The 24,318-nt window shown below is 39.0% G+C and overlaps 13 protein-coding genes across 13 annotated transcripts; 9 read left to right on the top strand and 4 right to left on the bottom strand.

Annotated features, from left to right (window-relative positions):
• Positions 1–170: 170 nt before the first annotated feature.
• MRX3 (Mrx3p) lies at positions 171–896 on the top strand (the record flags this gene model as incomplete). The annotated part of the gene is made up of 1 exon (XM_071053355.1): positions 171–896. One exon carries the CDS (start codon positions 171–173, stop codon positions 894–896), a length of 726 nt encoding a protein of 241 aa, XP_070910763.1.
• Positions 897–1,238: 342 nt separating this feature from the next.
• ROX3 (Rox3p) lies at positions 1,239–1,844 on the bottom strand (the record flags this gene model as incomplete). The annotated part of the gene is made up of 1 exon (XM_071053354.1): positions 1,239–1,844. The coding sequence occupies one exon, from the start codon at positions 1,842–1,844 to the stop codon at positions 1,239–1,241; it is 606 nt and encodes a 201-aa protein (XP_070910762.1).
• Positions 1,845–2,184: 340 nt separating this feature from the next.
• Positions 2,185–4,263, bottom strand: CVM1 (Cvm1p; the record flags this gene model as incomplete). Its single annotated transcript, XM_071053353.1, has 1 exon — positions 2,185–4,263. One exon carries the CDS (start codon positions 4,261–4,263, stop codon positions 2,185–2,187), a length of 2,079 nt encoding a protein of 692 aa, XP_070910761.1.
• Positions 4,264–4,428: 165 nt separating this feature from the next.
• ATG16 (Atg16p) lies at positions 4,429–4,812 on the top strand (the record flags this gene model as incomplete). The annotated part of the gene is made up of 1 exon (XM_071053352.1): positions 4,429–4,812. The coding sequence occupies one exon, from the start codon at positions 4,429–4,431 to the stop codon at positions 4,810–4,812; it is 384 nt and encodes a 127-aa protein (XP_070910760.1).
• A 748-nt stretch (positions 4,813–5,560) lies between these two features.
• Positions 5,561–6,139, bottom strand: RNJ42_03187 (nitroreductase family protein; the record flags this gene model as incomplete). Its single annotated transcript, XM_071053351.1, has 1 exon — positions 5,561–6,139. The coding sequence occupies one exon, from the start codon at positions 6,137–6,139 to the stop codon at positions 5,561–5,563; it is 579 nt and encodes a 192-aa protein (XP_070910759.1).
• Positions 6,140–6,928: 789 nt separating this feature from the next.
• On the top strand, positions 6,929–10,129 carry ECM21 (Ecm21p; the record flags this gene model as incomplete). The annotated part of the gene is made up of 1 exon (XM_071053350.1): positions 6,929–10,129. One exon carries the CDS (start codon positions 6,929–6,931, stop codon positions 10,127–10,129), a length of 3,201 nt encoding a protein of 1,066 aa, XP_070910758.1.
• A 293-nt stretch (positions 10,130–10,422) lies between these two features.
• SFT2 (Sft2p) lies at positions 10,423–11,067 on the bottom strand (the record flags this gene model as incomplete). Its single annotated transcript, XM_071053349.1, has 1 exon — positions 10,423–11,067. One exon carries the CDS (start codon positions 11,065–11,067, stop codon positions 10,423–10,425), a length of 645 nt encoding a protein of 214 aa, XP_070910757.1.
• Positions 11,068–11,669: 602 nt separating this feature from the next.
• RTG3 (Rtg3p) lies at positions 11,670–12,965 on the top strand (the record flags this gene model as incomplete). Its single annotated transcript, XM_071053348.1, has 1 exon — positions 11,670–12,965. One exon carries the CDS (start codon positions 11,670–11,672, stop codon positions 12,963–12,965), a length of 1,296 nt encoding a protein of 431 aa, XP_070910756.1.
• Positions 12,966–13,459: 494 nt separating this feature from the next.
• Positions 13,460–16,441, top strand: SEA4 (Sea4p; the record flags this gene model as incomplete). Its single annotated transcript, XM_071053347.1, has 1 exon — positions 13,460–16,441. The coding sequence occupies one exon, from the start codon at positions 13,460–13,462 to the stop codon at positions 16,439–16,441; it is 2,982 nt and encodes a 993-aa protein (XP_070910755.1).
• An 886-nt stretch (positions 16,442–17,327) lies between these two features.
• RNJ42_03182 (uncharacterized protein) lies at positions 17,328–17,663 on the top strand (the record flags this gene model as incomplete). Its single annotated transcript, XM_071053346.1, has 1 exon — positions 17,328–17,663. The coding sequence occupies one exon, from the start codon at positions 17,328–17,330 to the stop codon at positions 17,661–17,663; it is 336 nt and encodes a 111-aa protein (XP_070910754.1).
• A 398-nt stretch (positions 17,664–18,061) lies between these two features.
• On the top strand, positions 18,062–21,445 carry PKC1 (protein kinase C; the record flags this gene model as incomplete). The annotated part of the gene is made up of 1 exon (XM_071053345.1): positions 18,062–21,445. The coding sequence occupies one exon, from the start codon at positions 18,062–18,064 to the stop codon at positions 21,443–21,445; it is 3,384 nt and encodes a 1,127-aa protein (XP_070910753.1).
• A 405-nt stretch (positions 21,446–21,850) lies between these two features.
• On the top strand, positions 21,851–22,558 carry RNJ42_03180 (PITH domain-containing protein; the record flags this gene model as incomplete). Its single annotated transcript, XM_071053344.1, has 1 exon — positions 21,851–22,558. The coding sequence occupies one exon, from the start codon at positions 21,851–21,853 to the stop codon at positions 22,556–22,558; it is 708 nt and encodes a 235-aa protein (XP_070910752.1).
• A 620-nt stretch (positions 22,559–23,178) lies between these two features.
• Positions 23,179–24,213, top strand: RNJ42_03179 (bZIP transcription factor; the record flags this gene model as incomplete). Its single annotated transcript, XM_071053343.1, has 1 exon — positions 23,179–24,213. One exon carries the CDS (start codon positions 23,179–23,181, stop codon positions 24,211–24,213), a length of 1,035 nt encoding a protein of 344 aa, XP_070910751.1.
• Between the last annotated feature and the right edge of the window lie 105 nt (positions 24,214–24,318).

Raw genomic sequence — 24,318 nt, 5'->3', positions numbered from 1 at the left:
TTTATATTCTCTCTTTTACATTATCCAAAATATCACCTGTATCGTAACTGGGGTTATAAACTCCGAAATTAGCTTCATCGCACATTTTGAAAGAGAAACCTAACTCTTATTTCAAAGGGTGGTCTTCATTACACAAGACAGATAAATATATAACTGTAAAAGGCTGTAAGATGGCATTTCGTTTATTGAATAGAACAGTTGTGTTGCCCACTTTAGGTTTCGGTCTTGGAGTTGCTACTTTCATGAAGGCATGGCCTGATGAAGCAGGTGCCATAACACTAAACAAAGGTAAACAGAATACCGTAGAAACTCAGGTTTTACCTCGGTCTGATGTCATCCAGAAGATAACAGAGTCACGGTTGTACCAGCAGCTTAGACAGGATCAAAATATGCAGCAGTCGCGGCAGAGTGACAAGATTCCGGCAGGTCACAAACCGTACCACGTAGGGCAAGGCATTCTATTTGGCAAGGATAAACTGGAGATAGATCCGCTAATCTTCCTAAATGAAACTGAGGGTAAACTGACTGTATTCTACCATCTGGGAAAGGACCTAGGTAATGAAAAGGGCGAAGTACACAAGGGTATTATCTCACTATTAATGGACGAGGCCCTTTGCTACTGTGGGTTCCCCAGACTACCTAGTAAACGTGGAGTCACCGCCAAACTAAGCTTGAAGTTTAATAGAGACATCCCAGCGGACTCTACAGTGATACTAACTGCTTCAGTTAGAGAATCCAAGGGCAGGAAGTGTATTATCGACGGCAACCTCCAAGTATATAATGAACAGCATGTATTGCCAGGTTTATGGGGTGAGAAAGAACCACATGTCCAAGCAGAGTGTATCCTCGTAGAACCTAAGTGGTTCAAGTACTTTAGAAGACTAAATATGTTTTAGAGTATGTATTGATATTATTGTCGTATCAATAAATTGTTTTAAAATTCAATAGAGATAAAAACTTATGTAAACTTTAGTAGTTCTTTGTATAAAAAAAGGTCTATCTAACTTAATTCTGGAGATGTATTTTTTGATCATTATATTTTCCATCCTTTTGTATACTTAAATGATGAATTAAAAGGTGTGAGTCGTTACTAGGAAAGCTATTAAGCCTTCTTATATTATAATTAATTTTTTTTTTTTTTAGTTTTTTAGTATTTGGTTCAATTCAAAGGAATAGTATTAATTAGTATTTGAAATCAATCATATGAGGGTATTAATGTTTTAAATTTATTTTTATAATCATTCCAATCTTCTCCTCTTAACATCATCTTGCATCTCACTGTTAGGTGTAGCCATCGAACTACCGTTCGACTTGTTCTTACGTTTCTTACTATTAGTTTTACCAGTACCATCTAGATCAAATGCCAAATCATCAACATGGAAATTAGGATCAGTTTGAAACTCTGTAGGAAATGACCTATCGAACTGAGATAACACTTTCTGACATACGTTCCAATCCATATTCTGACCTTGAAACAGCGACGCATCAACAGTCATCATCGCTTCCCTCCACTGCTCCTCATTCATCTCAGGACTTCTATGCACCTGGTTCATCATATCAGGGTTGTTCTGGAACAATATATGTGCAATCTCACCTCCTTTACGGTTCTCACGGTTCGGTATCGTCGAGAACTTCCCAGATAAATCACCAATCTGGTTCTTGTACGACTTCCGCAGCTTCACGGCCTTAGTACCATCCTCATTGGTACGAGCCACCTGCCTAGATATATCATCCAAATGATAGACTGAAATCAGATCATCCAACGGGTTAGGCTGTTGTGGCTGGTACGTAACCTCAGGATCCACATAGTAGTAATACGAAGGTGCAAATTCTTCAACACTCATTTTTTTTTCTTACTTTCTTCTTTGGTAGAAGGGGTCCCTTTATCTTTTTTACAATATCTAATATATCGACAGGGAATAGGTAGATCAGACTAGTATTTATATAGAATAGGATACCCCAACAATATATTCACTATCAGCTCGAAATCCAACAACTCTCCTCTCCAACAAAAAATTATAAAAAAAAAAATTTTGGCCCCCAACATTTTTAAAAGCTCCCAAGTTCGAATCTCGTTAGAGCCACCATTTAAATATTCAAAAATATTCAATATTGGTTATTTTAACTAACTATAAACATGATATATGTATTCGATTGTTCTATAACTTGATGCAATAAAGTAGTTTATAGCTTGCGTTGTATGTCTTCGATGAACTTGGAGGGTTCTTTGTATATAGAGAGCACGCTTAGTATGTTTTGTAGTTTCTTAAGGCCTCTTATTGGGGGGTCCCAGTCGGCGTAGCTTTCCCAGAGTTGGGTGAGCTTGCGGCGGGCTTCTTCTGTGGTACGGTGAAAGGAGTCGTTGTCTGGGTATATATACCTCCAGAACGAATAATCCAGTGTGATAGATACAGAGAGCAACGGTGGGAAGTTTTGTCTAGGCAAGTTTCGTGCAGAGACGAAATTGGAGAGGAACTCGTGGAATTTCCATACAAGGTCGTATTGGTTTGCGCGATCGAAGATGCTCGATGGCATGTACTGGTCCTGGTGCAACAACAGAGGCTTCTTGTAAATCGGTGATTTAGTCACAGTGGTATTCTCCAGGAACAGTTTGTAGACTGAGTCATCGTCGTAGACATCGGACCTGATTTCTACTAGGTCTGGGCTTTTCATGGCTTGATAAAATGTGAATTCTAGAAAGGAATGTACAGATGAGACGTGGGTAGACATCTCGTCCATGTAGCTTGCCCTAGTGTTTACATCTTTCCACTTCTCCTCCATTTCTTGCAGCCATATCTTCAAGTCATACTGCTGTTGCTTGCGAACATTAGCAGGGATTGTGTTGTCATTATATGATCGTGAGATGAAATAGGGACCAATAAGCTTCGCCAGCGAAGTGCCACTGGTGTAACCTAAATTCAATGCTAATAAAATGATCTGTAAGAGGGCTAACTCAAAAACACGTTCCTTCGGTACTTGCACATTGCAGTCGAACTTGATGGTTTTCAGATGGTTGTCTGGAATGTTCATCTTCGCTGGTGTGTGAGGATCAATACCAAGGTACTTTCCATTACACCATATAGAACGCATAATTTTAGGATGCACGTAATCCATTGCCAATTTTTGCGATATAGTCATGAAATTATCGTATACTTTACCGACAAATGTCATTCTGAATAGGTCCCAATGATAAAGTATCCAGTCCAGATCCTTCTGGACTTGACGGGATTGCTCTGATTCCATCGAACAGTACTGTTTAATGTTTGATAGGGAGTCCTGTTGTAGTGTGGAGCAACCTTGGTACAATTGTTTCTCCCGGGCCTGTTGTAACTTGTCGATATCTTGTTCTGTGGTACTACTTATATCAATACTATGGTCCCAGAACCTATAGCCACCAAGGCATGACTCAAAAGCCATTAATCCAATCGGCGTAGCCTCAGTGAACCCAAACTCCTGGCTATTGGAAATCATGTGTCTTGTGAGCTTGATAGCCAACGGGACAGTGTTGTAAACTCCGAGTATAAAGATTGAACCCGCATCTTTAAACTTGAACTTCCAGTTATTAAACACTTGCAACAGCGATTCAAACATCTCGTCAGCATTGTTCTCTGTATTGACCTCCAGTGACAAAGAGATCACTTCTTTTGGGTCCTCATGTTTCAATGTACTGACAAATTTGGAACTGAGGTAATGAGCGCTGGGCTGCTTTCCCAGCGTGGCTTTCTCGTATTTATCTGGCAACATTGATACCACGGACACCACGAGTACTTTCCTTCCTCGCACAGCTGTGTAGTGACCCTTGGCAGTGTTATCGTTTATTTGCTTCCTAAGGTACAAATGTCTTTCATTTGGGAAGTTGTAATGGTGTTTAACAGCATTTGCCAGCTTTGTCCTCAAGGGTTGCTCATGATATATCTCTAAAGGTGACTCAGCCGGAAGCAGCATCGAGTGTTTAACGTAGATGGACTGCCCAGGGAACGTGGGGCCTGGGTACTGAGCCAAAGGCAACGGTAATACACGGGAGTCCGTTCCATGGACACTCACTATACCACCAGGTCTACCAGACTCCTGAAGCCAACACCAAGTACTGTTCCTGTTCTTGATCGCTGTGAGGGCCTCATTCTCCAGATACTCCACTTGTTCACGGTTGAGTTGCGAGTACTGCGTAGTAGAAGTCACATTAACCTCTAATGGAGGTCTTCTTATCTGAGGCAACCTGTTCCATACATTCTGATACCACGTATCCTGGTTAACATCCTGCATTTAGTTCAATATGTTAGAGCTTGGAATATCTCTGCCTTGTTCTTATAACGTTACAACAAGTGAATTATATAATAAAGAGTAACAAAAGCCTTTTCTCCCTTAAAAAGCTGCTACATATAAAATTTTTGCAATGTAGTATTAATATAACCTAAGAACAAAGAGGTAATGATACAAGATAAGGTGATGGAATTAAGTGATCGGTTAATTGAAAGGGATCGGTATGAGAAGGCACACCGAGATCTCTTTAAGGGACACACGGAACTACGTAAATCGGAGGATCAGTTTGAAACAGAGGTTCTGAGGGCAGAGGTGGACAGACGAGGCAAAGAGGTAGAGGTATTGGAGGAGCGGCTCCGTGTTACACACCGGGACATGGAACGACTCAACGACGAGCTTATATCTGCACACATAGAGACCAACGTTGCCACCAGCCAGCTCCAACAGTTACGTACTGAGCACGACAAACTATTGGAACGCTGGCTCGCAAAGGTCAAACTAGAGGTTGAGCACATGAACAACCAGCTCCAATCTGCAACACCACCACCATAAGTTTACTCTTTTTTTTTTTTTGGCTACATAGATGCTTAATGGTCTCAACCATTGGTATTATGGTTTTAAGAAATATAAATATCACGTGATGGATACACTTGTAAGCAGTCAGAACTAATTGAGGACTACATGAAGAACTAGCTTTAAAACATATGGAAGAACTGCTGCGTTAACCCTCAGAAAGAACTCCAGATTCCGGTGGCCCAACTCAAATATATTCACCATAATGAATTGATCGCATGAATGCCAGTAAATACTCCATACACGAATAAGCTTCAACGACACCTCTGATGAGGCAAGAACGCCGTACCTGAACTTATCCAAGGTGCCATCAGGTACGTATAATGAGAATTAAATGATATACTGTACATTTAGGTTTTATATGTACATAAGTACAAAACACAGTAGGTCATTTCATATAGTAGACCTTCATTGCTACAGGTATTGATCTGGTATGGATAAACTGTTACAATATGATTATTATGCGTTATAACATACGTGTATTTAGTAGCTCAACAGCTACCTTACAGAACGTTGAGGATGACAGCGGATTCCTCAATATGAATTGAAATATTACCTTGTTACCACGGCTTTTATGAATATAAGAGGGGGGAGAATCCAGATAACTGGTTAATGCTACTTAATTAATAATAATTACAGATTGATTGACAACTTATTACATATATAGAATAATAAGTTTTTTATGTTATTTTTTTGTTGTTTCTCCTGTAATATAGGTGTGTGAGCATTAATTCAAGACCTTCACAAAGTTATCAATGTACGTCTTTTCGATAGGTCCAGCAATTGGTGTACCAAAACACAATTGGGAATGCACGGACCAAGAGGTTGGGACCTGGGATCCCAAAGCGGCCTTAACAGCATCGTTGTAATGTTGCAAGTGACCACCTAGACCTAAAGTTTCCAAAGCAGTCCAAGAACTTATTTGTACCGCACCGGAGGCGTGGTCTGCCAATCTTGGGAAAGCGGCAGCCCAAACTGGGAACTCGGCTTGTAACTTCTCGGTAGTCTTGTCGTCGGTGAAGAAGATGACAGAACCGTAAGCCTCGTCTCTGATGGACTGTGGCCTCTTCTTACGCGGGCCTTCGATAGCGTTGGAAACAGAGTCCCAGACCTTCTTGTGCGTCTCACCAGTCAAGATGATAGCTCTGTTAAGCTGAGAGTTGTGGGCGGTAGGTGTCTCCTTGATGACTAGTTGAACAATGGATTGAACATCGTTGATGGTGACACCACACGGTAGTTCTGGCTTCAAAGCGTAGATAGACCTTCTCGAGGCAATAGCCTTCAAGTATGGGTGATCAGTAGACATCTGCTTAATATAGCGTCGTATATAACCCAAATAATAAAAGAAACAAACTTGAACTGGCTCTGTAATAAGATAAAACTAGCGTTCGATTTATATAGTTATAGCAAGATATGCTGTTTTTTTAATTTCTCATTACATCTAATTGTTTTTACATTGTAGCAATTGAATGGGCTTAGCAACAACTTGTCAAGATAATAAGTATTGTGTATACACCCATCAAACAATCACCAGATGCTTTTCACTGAAAAGACTAGTCCTTTTCTTTTGTCATGCTTTCAAATATCAATAACCTTGCCTAACCTGTATATTTACAATGTAGAGAAGCCTCTTATTTTTTTTTTCCTTCTTCACACCACATGATGCCCAAAATAACATAACCTGGGTGCGAAGTGGAGACACCATCGGAAGAAGAACATTCTACAAAATAACTTGCTACAACTATATTAATACACCTACCACGGTAAATATATAATACAAATATTATAATATAATGTAAATATACCACTGTATATATAATACAAATACCCATATTATATCACCCCCCACGGATATATCGTGATATACGTGAATCATACCCCGTGACATCCGTAGATAGTAACAACTAAGATTAAAAGGGTCAGTTGAGTCAAAAGCCGCACAGTGCAATTTAACGTGGGTTGTTATATAGGGCGAAAGATGTTGAAAGACCCTATTATATATATATATGCAGTTAATCAAAATCATTTGTAGATTGTTAAAGCTGTAAATTAATCTGTGACCATATAAGTGAAGAACGTACCGACATAATCTCAAATGACTAATAGGAGGAGGAGCTCTACTATTAAGAGTGCGTTGTCCTCGCTGTTGGGGCATGATAATGGGAGAAGACATAGTACTACCTCTATGGCTAATGAAAAGGGTAAGAGGAGACATACCCATGCTAATATACAGACGTCGAGTGGGAGTGCAAGTGGTAGTGGGAGTGCCAGTGCAAGTGGGACTAATAATAGTACTACCGGCGCTGCCGCCGGTAGTACTATTAACAACCATACCTCTCCTCAATCTCCGAATCATAATCGACCGTTGATTAGAGCAACCAGTCCGGACTTCAGGGGAGAAGATAGGAGGAAACCCTCGATGGTGGATGATGATGGGTCAGTGTTAGAGTTTGATGATGGGTCAGTTCACTCAGATGCGCTCAAGTACCTCCCGGAGAGCTTTAACAAGGAGTACCTCGCTGAATACCTCCGCAACCGTGGGTTTCTCCACCCGAAACCAGTTCTCAACAGGGACGACTTCAGTATCGGTGTGGCCACAAGTGGAGACGTCGTGTTCCTGCCTACCGTGTCTACTAACGACGATGAGTATCTCGCGCGGCTGAACGGGTTACGTGGTGAGTCTAATAACGAGATAGGTGTGGATGACATGGATGATGTGGAGCAGCAGACGCCCACCTCGGCAAACTCGAACTCAAATGGCAACCAGAACTCGACTAGTGGGACTGAGATGGGCGGGAGGAGAGCTGTTGACGAGTACCTCGATATGCAAAGGCCGAGCAATGGCAATAGCAGTGAACCGGGCTCGAGTTCTTCACAACGCAGACCTAGTGGATCAGCTACTAACAGAACCATCGAGATGGATGCCTCAATGGTCTCGTTTAGTGTGGCAGTGATCCTCAGCGTCAAGAACCCAATGAAACTAAGTGACGTCAAGGTAGAACTATGCTCAAGGATAAGAATTTACTGGCACGCAGGTGTGCCCCCTACAAAGACATTCTTTGAAGAGTTCTATCAGGCAGGATATATAAATTGGTGTCTCAACGATACGAATTACGATGTCTATATACCGAGTATGGTCTCCCCAGATATGCAGATTATTGAAAGACAGAATAACAGGCAGGTCCAGATTTTCAAGAATAAACCAATAGAAGAAAGATTTTACACAGACAAGAATAGGATAAAAGCCCAGTTTTTAGATGAACTGAATAATTCAAGACCACAGATGTTGGAACCTGGTAACTACGTCTTCCTACTCCCAGTGATATTCTCAAATCATGTTCCAGAGACCACTTACCTACCTTCTGCTCGTGTCAGTTACAAGCTGAAAGTTGGTACCAAATGTCTCGATACCTCGGTGAAGAGATCGCTCTCTTCTAGTAGCTTATCACACAACACCTCACTGAATATACCTATAAGTACAGCCTCTTCGACATCATCGCTTGCTTCCCTTAAGGATATGGAGTCTGATGTCAAGGGCTTGTCTAGCAGTCCTCCACACAAAGGTGTAAACTTATTTAAGAAAGTGAAGAACCATTTACATTTACCAAACAACCATCAGGCCAAATTACCAGAAATAGAAGAGCCACGAGAAATGTACTCGGAGTACTCGGTTAAAGTCATACGAACACCACCACCAATATCTATCTCTACTGCTAATAAGCCGATTTATATCAACAGGGTATGGTCAGACGCATTGTCTTACGAAATTTCATTTGCATCGAAATACGTCTCATTGAACAGTAAAGTGCCCATCAAGATAAAATTGGCACCAATAGCCAAGAATATTTTTGTGAAGAGAGTGAGAGTCAGCATTACAGAAAAGGTAACATTTGTTAGTAAGAATCTAGAATACGAATATGACCAAATTGATCCAGTGGCTAAGGACCCATATAACCCTTACTACCTAGATTTCACATCAAAGCGTAGAAAGGAAAGAAACTTGGCTCTCTTAGAAGTGAGAACAAAGGAAAAGGGTTCTAGGGCACTAAGAGAGGAAATTGTTGATAATTGTACTAATGACAACTTGCTTTCTTTCGGATCTGTAAAAGACGATAAAAATAAAGGAGAAGAAATCCCTATTGTGGAGCCAATCACTATGGAGACAACATTAGACTTCCCAAGCTTCTTAGACCTAGATAAGAAAAGCGCTAAAGTTATCCCACCATATGGTATTGATGTTTATACAGGTATTGCGAACCCCGAGTTACAACAAGCTACACATCATAAGACCGGTGTACTTGGGGTCCTTGCAAACATAAAGAACTCAACGGACTCTAACATTTCTCCTAGCAAAAGCAGCAGTTCATCTGATAGGTACGGTAATAATAATAACATTAATTTGGAATCTGCAAAGAATAAAAACTTAATTTCAAAATTCCATCAGACAAAATTCAAAGTTAATTCCCAACAAGAGATTCTTCACCACACAAAACTTAATAGATGCAAAAGAGGATTGTATCTCGATAGTCTGCATTACACTAACATACATGTCAGACATAAATTGGAGGTCATGCTTCGTATCAGTAAACCAGACCCGGAAAATCCAGCAAAGTTGAGACATTACGAAGTGCTAATTGATACTCCGGTATTCTTAGTTTCCGAACAATGTAACACTGGCAATATGGAATTACCTACATATGATATGGCAACCACAACTACTACAACTGAGCAAACTCCATTACCCAATGCTGCTCATTTATCAGCACCTCCTACGTTTGAAGAGGCCATATCCGTGCCTGCGTCACCTATAGGTTCACCTATAGGCTCTCCAGTTATGTCACCTTCATATGATCCTGAATTATTGTCCATCCAGCAGCTTAACTTATCCAGAAGCACTTCTTTCAGTGGACCATCTATACAATTAGACGCTGCCAGTGGCTCATTTGATTATAACAGCGGTAACGGGTTACCGAAACCTGGATCACATAGACCTTCTATATCTGCTGAAGCCAGCAGTGGTAGATTCAGTAATCTTGATAGGATTATGGCAACACAAATGTCATCTCCGCCAGCTCTTCCTCGTGATCTATTACAGATAAGAAGACCAAGTGATACAGCAATGAGCCCCCGGACAAGCACACCCACCTCACCTACTTCGAGGCCATTGGCTGAGACCAATCCTTTCTTTAAGAAGGATTACTCTCTTACTACAAAGGCCACCAATGAGGACGGTGCTATTCCTCCACATGCGACTCCGAGTAAAGATCCTCCAACTTATGAAGAGGCTGTATTATGATTTATACCACAACCGACATAGCGTTCAGTTATTGATGTTTTTTTTTTTAGTCATTTAATTCTTATGCCATTATGTTTTATGACCTTATTCTTTTATGCAGGTGACCTTTTCCTTTTTCATTGGTTTTGATAAAGTATTTATTAAACCTTTCTTACCATTTTATTTAATTTTACTACTTCATTTTGGATGTTCGGTTAGTCCTTATAAGATCATGTATAGAATTCATATACAAAAACAGAAGATATATTTTTTTTTACTTTGTTATACTTTTAGTTAGAACCTATTGTGGATTTTTAAATATGAAGAGCACCTCTAGCGGTGTTAACCCCAAATGAGCTGATCATCCTGAGACCTGTACCTCCGAATGGGAAGTACGAGATAGCATAGTACAGAACAGCAATTAGCTCCAACACAGCACATGGTATAGTCAACAACGTACTCTTGGCCACTGCAGCAAAGTATAAAGTAAGGATACATGACCCAAAGAAGAAAATAGTGAATGGCAACCTCTCCCTAGAAGTCAAATGCTTCACGTACGCCACTGGGCCCATAAATATACCAAATGCAAGCACAAAGAGTAGAGACCCCATTGACCACAGCATACCGAATTTACGTGGCTTAATCGCCAACACAGGGAACAAGAAGACACATAAAGTGAAACACGCCGCTGAGCCCAGTATAAAGCACACAAACAAGATCAGCCGCTCAGTACGCGACAGCGTAAACCACGAGGGCTCCTCATCACCACCCATCAGGTCCTGGCGCGACACCGGCAACCGAGCATACACATCCTGAGCCCTCTCATTAATAGAGTCTGCCAACCCAGAAAACAACGTCTTGGCAGACTCATTGAACCCTTGCGAGTTCTGAGCTCGGTTCTGATTCCACCTGTTCAGCGACTCTCGCAGCAAATTCGAGTCAGTATTCTCCTCAGTCATTAAGCTATTGTTATATATACCTAGTTCCGTCTTAGCAAAACCTGTCCTCATTGAAATCACTCCCCCATTTCCCTAATACCTATCTCTAAATTGGTTTTCTCGGTTTTTCTAGAGAGAAAGGAAGCGACATAAGAATCAACAGAAAGCAGGTTATCAAGAGCAAGATGCTAATTTAATTACTCAATGGGCTTCTCTTATTTGTTGAATTCAATGAGGGAGAGTCTATTATAGTACCCCCCTTGGGGTTGTTTCCACCAATCAAAGTCTAAACTGAAAGTGAATACATTTTGGTAGGGTTTTTGATATCTTTGGAATGCTACTGACAAGGCGGTTGTTGTTGTATGTGTCTCTATTGTTGATCATGTAATATACCACCACTTAAACTGGTTTTAATGGCTTTCACCAAATATCTCGTCTTTTTCAAAATTTGCGATAAATTCGCAAAATCTCGATTTCCCTTTTCGACCTGCAAGAAAACCAAAAAATAACAAAAAGTTGTTTAAAAGCAATGTTTTTAACTTGACTTGATGGATGACGGGGGGTTAGAAAGGGAGAAGGAAGAAGGGCAAGTAGCTGGAATAGAAGTTTAGTTCGATATAATAATGCAGTCAGAGGACCAGGAGCTGCTGGCTGAGCTCATGGAGGCCTCGTTCAACGATGCGGATGTTTTTCTGCGAGGAGCTGGCGAGTCACTTGACATGCAGGAGTTCCAAGGGTATCCGCAAGTTACTCCGGCTCATAGACATGAGCAGCTTGCATATGAGAATAACGGTGTATCATATTTGGATGATATGTTTACTGGGCTTGACCAGGAGCATGTTATTGGGCATGAGCATGGGAGGCAGGAGAGTATAAGTAATCAGAATAACGCTGGACATGTGCGCGAGAATGGGGTGAGCAATGGTGTGGGTGGTGGTAATAGTGATGTGAATATGAATGAGGATACGAATGTGCCGGGTGTAAATGATGCTGGGTTGTTGTTTCAGCAGTACCAGTCTCAGATGTCGGGTGCTACGAATGAGAGTCTGGCGAGTCTTCCTGACTCATTTTACGGATCGTCGCTGGATTCAAATGTGTCAGAGGTGTCGTCTATGCATAGTTTTACATCTTCAGGTCAACACATGCCTCAGCCTATCGACGAGAATTCGATTCTCGTGAACCGCATGTCTCCCTCTAGTTTCAGGGACACAATACGACCAGGGAACTTTTTGTCGACATCTCTGCGGACTCCGAGTTCTATGACAAGACAGGCACGACAACCCTCCTTTACCGATGGGAGCGTGTCCCAGTCTCATATGAACGTGCTTGTTGGGAGTGTACCGAAGAATGTTACCTCGATGCTTACACCAGATGAGAAGCTGAAACGTAAGAGGGAGTTCCACAACGCCGTTGAGCGCAGAAGAAGAGAGTTAATCAAACAGAAGATAAAAGAATTATCTAAGCTGGTGCCTCCCTCGCTGTTGAACTACGACTCAGAGGGGAACCAGATCAAATCTAATAGAGGGACAATCCTGGACAAGAGTGTAGAGTACTTGGAATACCTGTTATACGTAATAGAAGTACAGAAACGTAAAAGAGAAGCCCTACAAGATAAGATAGAACAATTGACGATTTTACGAAACAAGATGAATAATGAACCAAACAACCTTCCTAGAGTGTCCTCTCAGACTACCCTCAAAGCAAACGATTTTAAGCATGACCAGTATGACTCACAAAATTTCAATCCTCATGAGAATACCCAAATGAATCACGTTGACATGACTCAAAATAATCCAGAAAACTCGCAACATGATGACTTGCAAGAATTTCTTTCAGGTGATATAGTAGAAGCTGAAGATAATGCAAAATTGATGTTCAAAGGTTATAACCCTGCCGAATACTTACTGGACTTCGAATAAAATGTAGAACTAATACGAGATAATCCTAAAAATTAAAAAAAAAAAATAATAATGAACTAGAAAATATACACCGATAGAAATAAATTTTAAGGCAAAAAGTTAGTACCATTAAAACCGTTTATAAAGAGAATTCCTAGTATAAATAGGGCAGTTGTTGTAAGAATTATCGAAAACAAGTAAATATAAAAGTAAATAATTTCATTAAAAAAAAAAGAAAAGCAATCAAATATCAAGAGGAATCAAATAGAAAAACTATGATTATAAGTACAATATTAACTTCTGTAAACTACCACCTTCTAACTGTAAAATAAAAATTTTAGGGTCACGTGACTTGTATATACGTTGAGATTTGGGTTTCGCGGGCTCACTTAGTTTTCTGCTTTGGAGGACCATGATATTTATTTGCAATGAGATGGACTAATGGAATTAAGTTAGTCCATTGAATCTATTTGTGATGCAGGTTGAAGAGGTGCGCATCTATATATCGTCCTGTAATGGCTCTTATCAAAAAGGTTTTCCACTGGTCTTATGATCAGCTATTGGATTACTTATCTGTGAATCCGACGAGAGATGAGGTAACACATTATAAAGTGGATCCAAATATTGAGGGAGATGATTCTATTATGAAGATGAGGACAATTAAAGATTTTGGTAGTATTACATGTCTTGACTATTCTGAGTCTGAGCTGGGTGTGGTTGCTGTTGGTGAGAAGGATGGTTTTATGCGCTTGTTCAATATCATTTCTTCTGATGATAGTAGTGAGGATTTATTTAACATCAATGCTAGAGCTAAGCAGCAGAGATCTATAAATGCTGTTGGTATCAATAATAATGGTTTGATCGCAATTGGTTTGGATAGACACAGGCATGATCCGTCGCTGCAGATTTGGGATATGAATTACCAGAGTACAGAATCTGAAATCATTAACCCAACATTCGCATATTGTACAAATGAAAGTATAGTCTCTTTGAAGTTTCTAAATGATACCAATATCTTGACATCCAGCACCAAATTTCTGAAAGAAATTGATGTGCGCTCCCCTAATTCAATTTATCAGCATCCAACGAGGTTGACGTATGATATCAAATTAAATCCGTTCAACGATTGGCAATTTAGCACCTACGGAGATGATGGAACGTTAGCCATCTGGGATAGAAGAAAATTGGAGAGCAATGTCTCAAACGGGAACTTGACGCTGACCACTCCACTTTTGACATTTGAAAAATTGGTAGGAGCTGGGTCTGCTTCACGGAAATATATGAACTCTTGCTTCCGTTGGTCACCTATCCGTAATAAGGAGTTTGCCACACTATACAGAGGAGACACCGTTAAAATATGGAGACTTGGGTCCTATTTAGAAGAGGACAGTAGTTTTGGAGATTATGAAAATTTATTTGTTTCAACGGTACACGACGTAGAAACACCATACGATAGGGTTGCAACTTTTGATTACATATCTAGAAGTGACAATATGACAAGCTTGTTATGTATGAGACAATCAGGCACTGTTTACCGCATGTCCATTGAACAAACTTACACAAATTCTAGTTTTAGTAACAAAAACTCGCTACTGCTGTCAAATTCTGATAGCCCTGATTTTGATGAAATAACAATATCGCAAGAAAAACCTAAGTCAAAATTAGAAAATCTGGGGACCACTCATGCAAATATATCCTTTGAAGATTTAGACTTGAGAGATGATTATAATAACTCAGAATCACATAGCGATGGTGGATATGAAGATGCAGATGGTTATAGTGTCAATACTAGTCATACCGAAGAGCTGGATAATGCAAAACATTCCCTTCATGAAGGAGAAGGCGAGAAGTTGTATTGGAAAGCAGAAAAATTACTACAAGAAGATATCAGTGTAATCATGAGAAAAAGAGCCTCATTAGGATACGGCTTAGAGCCGATGTCTACTGTGGAGATTATTGATGGATCAAAAGCTTTACAAAATTATTCATATATCAGAAATACTTGGCGATGGATAGCCATTGCTAAAGCTTCTGCTGATGACGGGACAATGGTTTCTGGTGATCTAGACCTTGGTTATGAGGGTATTATTGGTATCTGGAATGGTATGAGTGGAATAGCAAATCAAAATAGACATAGAGAGGATGTAATTTTGACAGAAAAACAACTGATACGAGAGATGGAAAAAATCATCACAATGCGGAGAAAAAGTAAAGATGCTAATAGTTATCATGGTTCTATTGCAAAGTTTTCTGATTCTCCTAAATTTATCCAGAGAAGACTATGTCTAATCATTTCTGGTTGGGATCTCTCTCCATCTGATTACGAAAGTAAATACAACATTATCATAAAGAACGGTAATCATGAAAAGGCAGCTGCATGGGCAATGTTCTTTGGAGATATTCCAAAGGCTATAGAAATTTTAGGCTCATCTAAAAAGGAACGTTTAAGATTGATCGCCACTGCTATTTCTGGTTATATGGCATACAAAGACCAACCAGGGAATAATGCCTGGAGACAACAATGCCGGAAAATGTCAAATGACTTAGATGATCCATATTTAAGGGTTATCTTTTCTTATATAGCAGATAATGAATGGTGGGATGTTCTATATGAGCCAGCTATTTCTTTAAGAGAGAGATTAGGTGTTGCCCTTAGGTTTTTGAATGATGCAGATCTGACTAGATTCTTGGAGAGGACCTCGGATACGGTGATTTCCAATGGTGAACTGGAAGGATTGATTTTGACTGGTATAACACCTAGCGGTATTGATCTATTACAATCATATGTTAGTAAGACAAGTGACATCCAGAGTGCGGCTCTTATCTCAATCTATGGTTGTCCACGTTACTTTAAGGATCAAAGAGTTGATGAATGGATTGAAACCTACAGAACCATGTTGAATTCATGGATGATGTTTAATATGCGTGCTAAATTTGACGTATTGAGAGCAAAGCTGTCAAGGACTAGTAACGGTGACATAACATCGGAGATAACTCCTCGTCAACTTTATATCCAATGTCTGAATTGTAAGAAGAATATAAACAAACCCAATGAGGATTCTGACCCACGTAAAAGTCTCATGAACAAGATGAAGAGAAAAACTGCTGAACAAGAAAATAAAGTTCATCATAGTTATTCTTGCCCCCACTGTGGTGCGCCATTTCCTCGCTGTGCTATCTGCCTAATGCCGTTGGGCACATCGAATTTACCCTTTATAATAAATGGTCTGCGCACCGAGGAAGAAGAAGAATTCAATGAATCAGAAAAGTCCCCTGACTTGGAACAAGATTCTGAATTGAAATTGAGTTTGACAAACGATAGTAGGACGTTTAGCAATGGTGAAACAAATGTGTTTAAGCGGAAGCTAAAGCTGAATGAATGGTTTAGTTTCTGTTTGACTTGTAAACATGGTATGCATGCTGGTCATGCTGATGAATGGTTCGAGAAACACACCATATGTCCAACTCCAGGATGTATTTGCCAATGTAATAGATGATACGTAACGAAATCTAATAGAATATAATTTCTTGTTCAGTCAATATTGTAGAACTGGTTTACATATCTAGATATTTCATATTCTTTTGGTTATTATTACTTGAGGGACATAGCAAGGATATATTTTAACGAATATTACGTTCTAGGTTGATGTTGTACAATAGTTGATCATCATAAATATTGAATAAATCATAATCACTAATAACGATACTGCTTTAATATTTTCTTAACTATATATTCTATGGGCGGCTAAGAGCAAAATCTTTGTATTTACAAGAGATGCTGGTTTTTTTTGTTTTTTTTGGGATTTTATAGTTGAATATATTAATGATAAACTAGATACTTATCACGTATGGCATATGTGAGACTACAAGTCAAAATTTACTCTTATTCAAGTACTTGAATTGGTCTCTCAGAAACACTTAGTGAAAGAGAAGCGACCACTAAAAGATATTTAATATAATATTATAATTTATGTTTCAATCGTTCTCCAAAAGTACAAATTCATGAAGGACTATAATAAAGTGAAATTTTCCTTTTACTTTATTTTAATATTTTGGTAACTGACTGGGGAAGAACACCATTAGTTTGAGAAACTATTAAGGTAAGAGAATGTAAAGATATGCAGAAAACATACACTGTTCGAACTGTAAATACTTACAGTACAACTGTTACTTTATTACTTATCGCAGTTTGAATTACAAGATAAATTAATAAGAGAAAGACTGATCACGTGTGTTTTACGTTTATTATGATTATGACCTATCAAATTATCCTTTTTTTTCCTTACTTGTGCTCGTCATAAATGATAGATTAATGTCTTCTGTGGTATCATTGCAAAAGATTGTCAGGTTTTTTCTACTCTTTTGTCGTTGTGCTGATACTTCATGTTTTCAGCTTTAAAGATAGAAAAGACGAATTTCACGTCAATTGTGGACACATCTTACTTGGGCCGTTTTCCGTTTTTGATTTTCTTTTTTTCTTTTTCTTTTTTATTTTATTTTTTTATTTTTTGCAATTGTTTAGAATCAATTCTCAAGGTGCCTTTTTATTTTATTACTATTACAATTAATTTTTTTTTGTTGTATGAAAGGGGAGTTAAAGATAAAAGAGTCTCATATTTGTATTTAATTCCAATTTTTCTACTTTTTTTCAATTTTTTTTTCACATCTTTAATCTCATTAAATTTAGTGACTGTATTGTCAGAGTATTTATTATTATAACGTCCATTTGTTACGTTACTCACCCTTGGATCAAAAAAATAAAAAAAAATAAAAATTATAGGAAGAATTAGAAGATAATTTGAAGACTAGTTGTGAAGATAAAAAGAAAAAAAGAAAAAAGAAAGTTTCAGATAAATATAAATTTGATAATTTGTTTCAATTTCTTTCCCTTTTTTATTTTTTTTTTCTTGCATTTGAATAATACTTCAATCACAAGAGTTAAAAGATCTTTTGATTTTTAAATTTAAACGAATCCAAAGTACAATAAAAGGAGTTCGAACAACATATTGATCAAAGTAATTAAAGAAGGAAAAAAACTACTATAACAACAAGAACAAAAAACTAAAACCATAGAGGTCAAAAACTCAATCAAAATATAAAACTTAAAATAATAAAAAATGTATTCACAGGTTGAACAAGAAATCAGAAGAAAGATATCTGTTGAAGAGAATATCATCAAAGGTACTACCATGCTAAAAAAGCAAACGGATAATACTATGGTGATTCAGAAATGTAATACCAAAATCCGGGAAGCGAGACAGAATATCGAGTATTTAGAAGAAACTCTAAAAAAACTACAACTGGGACCAACTCCTGGAAATAATAATACCGATGAGTCAACATTAGCAGTATCTGAAGAACAAGGCAATGGTAACAAAAACAATAGTCTTCTTCCAAGACAGACAATGCCATCTGAAGAGCACATTTTCTCAAGACTTGATCTTGTTAAATATGATTGTCCTTCTCTAGCTCAAAAAATCCAGTATATGTTACAACAACTGGAGTTCAAATTGCAAGTTGAAAGACAATACCAAGAGGCAAACAACAAACTGACAAAGTTATACCAAATTGATGGTGATGAAAGAAGTAGTTCCGCTGCTGAAGGTGGTGCTCTAGAATCCAAGAATAGAATCTTATTGCTGAAGAAGGCATTAAAGAAATACCAGGCAATCAATGTTGATTTAGATCAGTATTATAAACATGACAACGATGACACTCTAAACATCCTGCAACCAAAACTAAGAGAAAAACAGCTAACAGGTATGTTAAACATAGGTGTGACAGCTATCAGAGATGTTGATCATATCCAATCACCAGTCTTTGCTAGAAATCCTGAAACCTTTATAACGGTGAAGATTGATGACGCTGTCAGAGCAAGAACAAAACCTTCAAGAAACGACCGTTGGAACGAAGAATTTTCAGTTCAAGTTGATAAAGGTAATGAAATTGAAATTACCATATATGATAGAGTCAATGAAACTGTAACGCCAGTCGCAGTCATGTGGTTATTGCTCTCTGACATTGCTGAAGAAATTCGTAAGAAAAAAGTTGGGCAGACTAATGGACAAGGCTGGGTTAGTGCAGCAGGAGTACAAGCTAAATCTAATAACAACAGCCAAAGTGTTGCAAATAGGACATATGCTAGCGAATCAAGGAATGTTTCATTAAATGATAGTAATCCGGAATTAGCTGCTGGAACTTCTCAAGCACAGATTACCACTAACACTTGGTTTGTGTTAGAACCTGCTGGTCAGATTTTATTAACCCTCGGCTTCCATAAAACATCCCAACTACAAAGAAAGAATTTGGTTGGAGGTTTACATAGACATGGTGCCATTATTAACAGGAAGGAAGAAGTATATGAACAACATGGCCATCACTTTGTGCAAAAGTCTTTCTACAACATCATGTGCTGTGCCTACTGTGGTGATTTCTTAAGATATAGTGGTTTCCAATGCCAGGACTGTAAGTTCTTATGTCACAAGAAGTGTTATGGCAATGTTGTTACTAAGTGTATCTCGAAGACAAGCACAGATACTGATCCTACTGAGGCCAAGTTAAACCATCACATACCTCATAGATTTGAGCCTGTATCTAATAGAGGTACAAAATGGTGTTGTCACTGTGGTTACATTTTACCATGGGGTAAACAAAAAGTTCGTAAATGTACTGAATGTAACATAATGTGTCACACACAATGTGCCCATCTGGTTCCGGACTTCTGTGGTATGTCAATGGAAATGGCCAATAAAATACTAAAAACTATCGAGGATACTAAGCGTTCGCAAGAAAAGAAAAAAGTCAGAAAACCACCAATTAATCATAATCAAGCTCGTTTAACTGCAACCAATACGATTCCATCTGATGCAACACAAGTAGCTACCAATACTTCTCCTAGCAAGTCAATGAATACTTCGATACCATCCATTCCATCTCCAAGAAAACATCCATATGCAGCAAACCAATACCTTGATAAAGCTAACCAGCATCGTGTTGAAAACCAAGATAAATTGAATACTTTAATAAACGAAAATGACGCTTACTTGCAGTTCACTTCTGGAAATAATGGCGATATGGTCGACTATAACACTAACATGTCAGAAGCTTACCAACAGAATGACTGGGATGCTCAAGAACAAGCAAATGAAAACGAATTAGCTTTGTGGAAACAGCATCGTGAGAGAATGGAAAGAGAACTTCAAGAGGAACAGAGAGCATTCAACGAATATGATAGATTGGAAGAAGTTCAGACAGAGTTATACACTAAGCAGGAACCTGTTCATGACTTAGAACCTAAATATGAAGAAGGTGATATCGCTGGTTCACATAACAATCCATTCAGAGATATGAACCGTGCCACATTTGAACAACAACAAAATGATATCACTATCCAATTGACAGAAGATGCTACTGAGCTTGTGGAGACGGTGAGCAATAATACTTCTCCTCAAAAGCGTTCTACTGGTAAGCATAAGAAGAAAGCTTCTAGGCGTCCAAAGGTTTCTCTAGATAACTTTATTTTATTGAAGGTTTTAGGTAAGGGTAACTTTGGTAAAGTCATCTTATCGAAATCCAAGAATACTGGAAGATTGTGTGCTATTAAAGTGTTGAAAAAGGACAACATTATTCAAAATCACGACATCGAAAGTGCCAGAGCTGAAAAGAAGGTATTTTTACTTGCCACAAAGACCAAGCATCCATTCTTAACAAATCTATATTGTTCCTTCCAAACTGAGAATCGTATATATTTTGCCATGGAATTTATTGGCGGTGGTGATTTGATGTGGCACGTTCAGAACCAGAGACTATCTGTAAGGAGAGCAAAATTCTATGCAGCTGAAGTATTGCTTGCATTGAAGTACTTCCACGATAACGGTGTTATTTATCGTGATTTGAAGCTAGAAAATATTCTGTTGACGCCTGAAGGTCACATTAAGATCGCTGATTATGGTCTATGTAAGGATGGGATGTGGTACGGTAATAAAACTTCTACATTTTGTGGTACTCCTGAATTCATGGCCCCTGAATTACTAAGAGAACAAGAATATACAAAAGCAGTTGACTGGTGGGCATTTGGTGTCCTACTTTACCAAATGTTGTTATGTCAGTCTCCATTTTCAGGTGATGATGAAGATGAGGTTTTCAATGCCATTTTAACCGATGAGCCATTGTATCCAATTGATATGGCTGGAGACATTGTACAAATATTCCAAGGTTTGTTAACGAAGGATCCAGAAAAGCGTCTAGGTGCTGGACAACGCGATGCTCTTGAGATCATGGAGGAACCATTCTTCCGTAACATTAACTTCGATGATATGTTGAACTTACGTGTCAAACCACCTTATATTCCTGAGATCAAGTCACCAGAGGATACTTCCTATTTTGAACAAGAATTCACATCGGCTCCTCCTTCCTTGACCCCCTTGCCTTCGGTTTTGACCACGGCTCAACAAGAGGAATTCCGTGGTTTTTCATTCATGCCTGAAGATCTCGAGTTATAAGATGACAGCATACTCTTAATAGGGAGTGGGCCCAATCGTTAAGCCGCAATTTGTCTCTTCTACTTCTTTCGAATCTCAAATATAATATGAATTTCCTCTCTTTGTTTGGCCTTAAATTCGACTGCATTGTTTCCTATTTAACAAATAAAGAATTTCTCATATATAATATTATACAATAACTCTAATACTAATACTAATACTAATACTAATACTAATACAGATAAATATTTTAAGTTGATTCAATGCGACTATATTTTATTTTGTCCACTAGCACGATACCTTAATTTTTATACCCTGGGTGTGTGACAGAGATGGTTTATAAGTATCAATAATGTGGGAATCGTATTCAAAAGAATGAAATTGCTATGAATTGAGATAGACCAAGACCAAGAGAATAACTAGAACATGAGTCACCATTGTGAGGATGAACACCATGATCACCACCATCATGATGCGCCAATTCCAACAACTGCAGGGCAAAGTCTTTACGATCAGATAGACACATCAAAGGTCAAATGTCTAAATGCCGTTCCCAAGGGTACGGATTCAATATCCGAAAGTTTTCTAAAGACGCAAGAAGAGAAGTTTGTCATAAGGCGGTATTTAGAGAGTGATGCCGATTGTCAGTTAATAGTACAGATCCCATTTTTGAACACATGCAAGCTATACTCGGTGATCCTTCGAACTAACAATACACACAGGGGTTATACCACTCCGCGCACCATTAAGATATTCAACAACTTCAAGAAGAACCTGGATTTTGACACATTGGGTTCAGAGACCAAGATAGGCTTTCAGGCAGAACATCCCAACAATGTCGGAGTGAATACAAATGGAAACGATACATCAGAAGAGGACAATTTCGTAGAGTACCATCTCCCCAGGAACCAGTTCACGGGCTGTGAGACGTTGACGTTGTTTATCCAGGACAACTGGGACGACGAGGACGACCTCACACAGCTGTTCTACCTCGAGGTGCGCGGTGAGGCCACGGGCAAGCTGCGGCCCGACAACGCTGTTCCCTTGATGACCGTATATGAGAGTGCACCTAACCCCTTAGACCACGCAAAACTAGAGCACGAGATCACCGACACCCTGGGGATGGGTAGTTAGAAGACACCCAGAGAGAGTCATATATATATATATACATATGTATATATAAGATATTAGTCACGTGAGTAAGGTACCTTACTCACGTGACTAATATCACCACCTACTAATAGCACGTGCGTATCACTACATACAAGTCGTGAGCATCATTATATACTAAAGCATGTGACTAGTACGAACGTACATATAATTTATCTCCGATTATTTTTTTTTGCCGTATTAAAAAGAAGAAGAGTTAGAGCTACGGCTATTTCTAAGCATATTGAAATTAAATATTTTTTTTAATTTCTTTTTTTCTTTGGTATTTTTTTGCGGCTAAGAAATGCCCGTACAATAAGTTTAAATTAAAACCCCGTTTTTTTTTGTTACTTGAAAAGGTATAGCCCTAGAAACGGACGTAGAAGAAGTTTTCCTTCTAACAAAAAAAAAATTCACAAAAAATTCAAAAAAAATTGAAGATGGCAGAAACGGAAAATATTTTTTTTTTTTAAAGAAAAAACCCAATATCGATCAAGTTAAAAAGGGATTTGTCATATGGGATGTAAGCATTTTGAGACTAGGGTAGGGAGACGACTTTATAAGGCGAAGACGACTTTATAGGCGAAGACGGTAATACTGAGACGATGAATAACGATTTTGATATATTGGGGTTGATGCAGGGCCCGTTGGCGGAGGAGTATAAGGAGAACAAGTATGATGAGGTATCTGGGATGGAGTATTCTCCGTTTACTCCGCTAGGAGATACTAATAATGCTAATATGAATGTGAACATGATGGATGTGAATATGATGGAGATGGGGAATGCGAACATGAATATGAACATGAACATGAATACGAATATGAATACGAACTCGAGCACGCTGCAGTCGTTGACGCCCGGGAATATTGAGCTGCACAATAACTTACAGAGTCTGCGGACGCCGCCGGAGTTTGGTATTAAGAGTGAGTTGAGTCCTCGGTTGGAGTCTCAGGACGGGAGGCGGCGGACTACGAGTGCCAGTGCGAGCACTGGGAAGAAGGAGAACTCTGTTTCTGGGGAGATGAGTGAGGATAAGAAGAAGGCGCAGAACCGTGCTGCGCAGCGGGCGTTCCGTGAGAGGAAGGAGGCCAAGTTTAAGGAGTTGCAGAGGAAAGTGCGGGAGTCAGAGATCGATAGAGACCAGCTTTTGAAGGAGCTGGAGAAACTGAGGAAGTGGAATATGGAGATTAATGCAGAGAATAGGAAGCTGTTGCAGAAGGAGAGGTTTGGCCCTACGGCAGGCGGGTCGGCGGTTGCGACGGGTGGGAGCCCCAGCTCGCAGAGCTTGCCCACTATGGAGGGCATCGACACAACTTATATATTCCCTTCGACTAATGAGTGTTTTGAACAGGCAGTAAACCAACGCGATAACGTATCTGAACAGGCGATCGAGAGGAAGCCGGTGTACTCCGCCGCTGGACGTTTCCTCCAGTACCAGGATGAGTTCCCTGATGACACATTACTGACCGTGCCTGAGACATGGGAATATCTCAGCCAGCTGTCGGAGACTGAAGAATTCGACGTTAATGAAGTCATGGAGAAACTTGTAGGGCTAGAGCAATGCCACCCTTCAGGTCCCGCATACTCAAAGATAAGGATTGATAATATGGTTCAACAATCCATAGAAAACAATAGATGACTGCCAAAGAAAATAAAAAAGAAAAAGAAAAAGAGAGACAAAAAAGGTGAAATACAATAAACAGAAACGACAGCAACAAACAGTAGTAATAATATAATATATACT

The sequence above is a fragment of the Nakaseomyces bracarensis genome, assembly GCF_045282275.1.
Source record: "Nakaseomyces bracarensis strain CBM3 chromosome Unknown Scaff11_0, whole genome shotgun sequence".
Lineage (NCBI taxonomy): Eukaryota > Fungi > Ascomycota > Saccharomycetes > Saccharomycetales > Saccharomycetaceae > Nakaseomyces > Nakaseomyces bracarensis.
The sequence above is the reverse complement of the archived record's forward strand: the minus strand, read 5'-3'. Positions and strand labels throughout refer to the sequence as shown.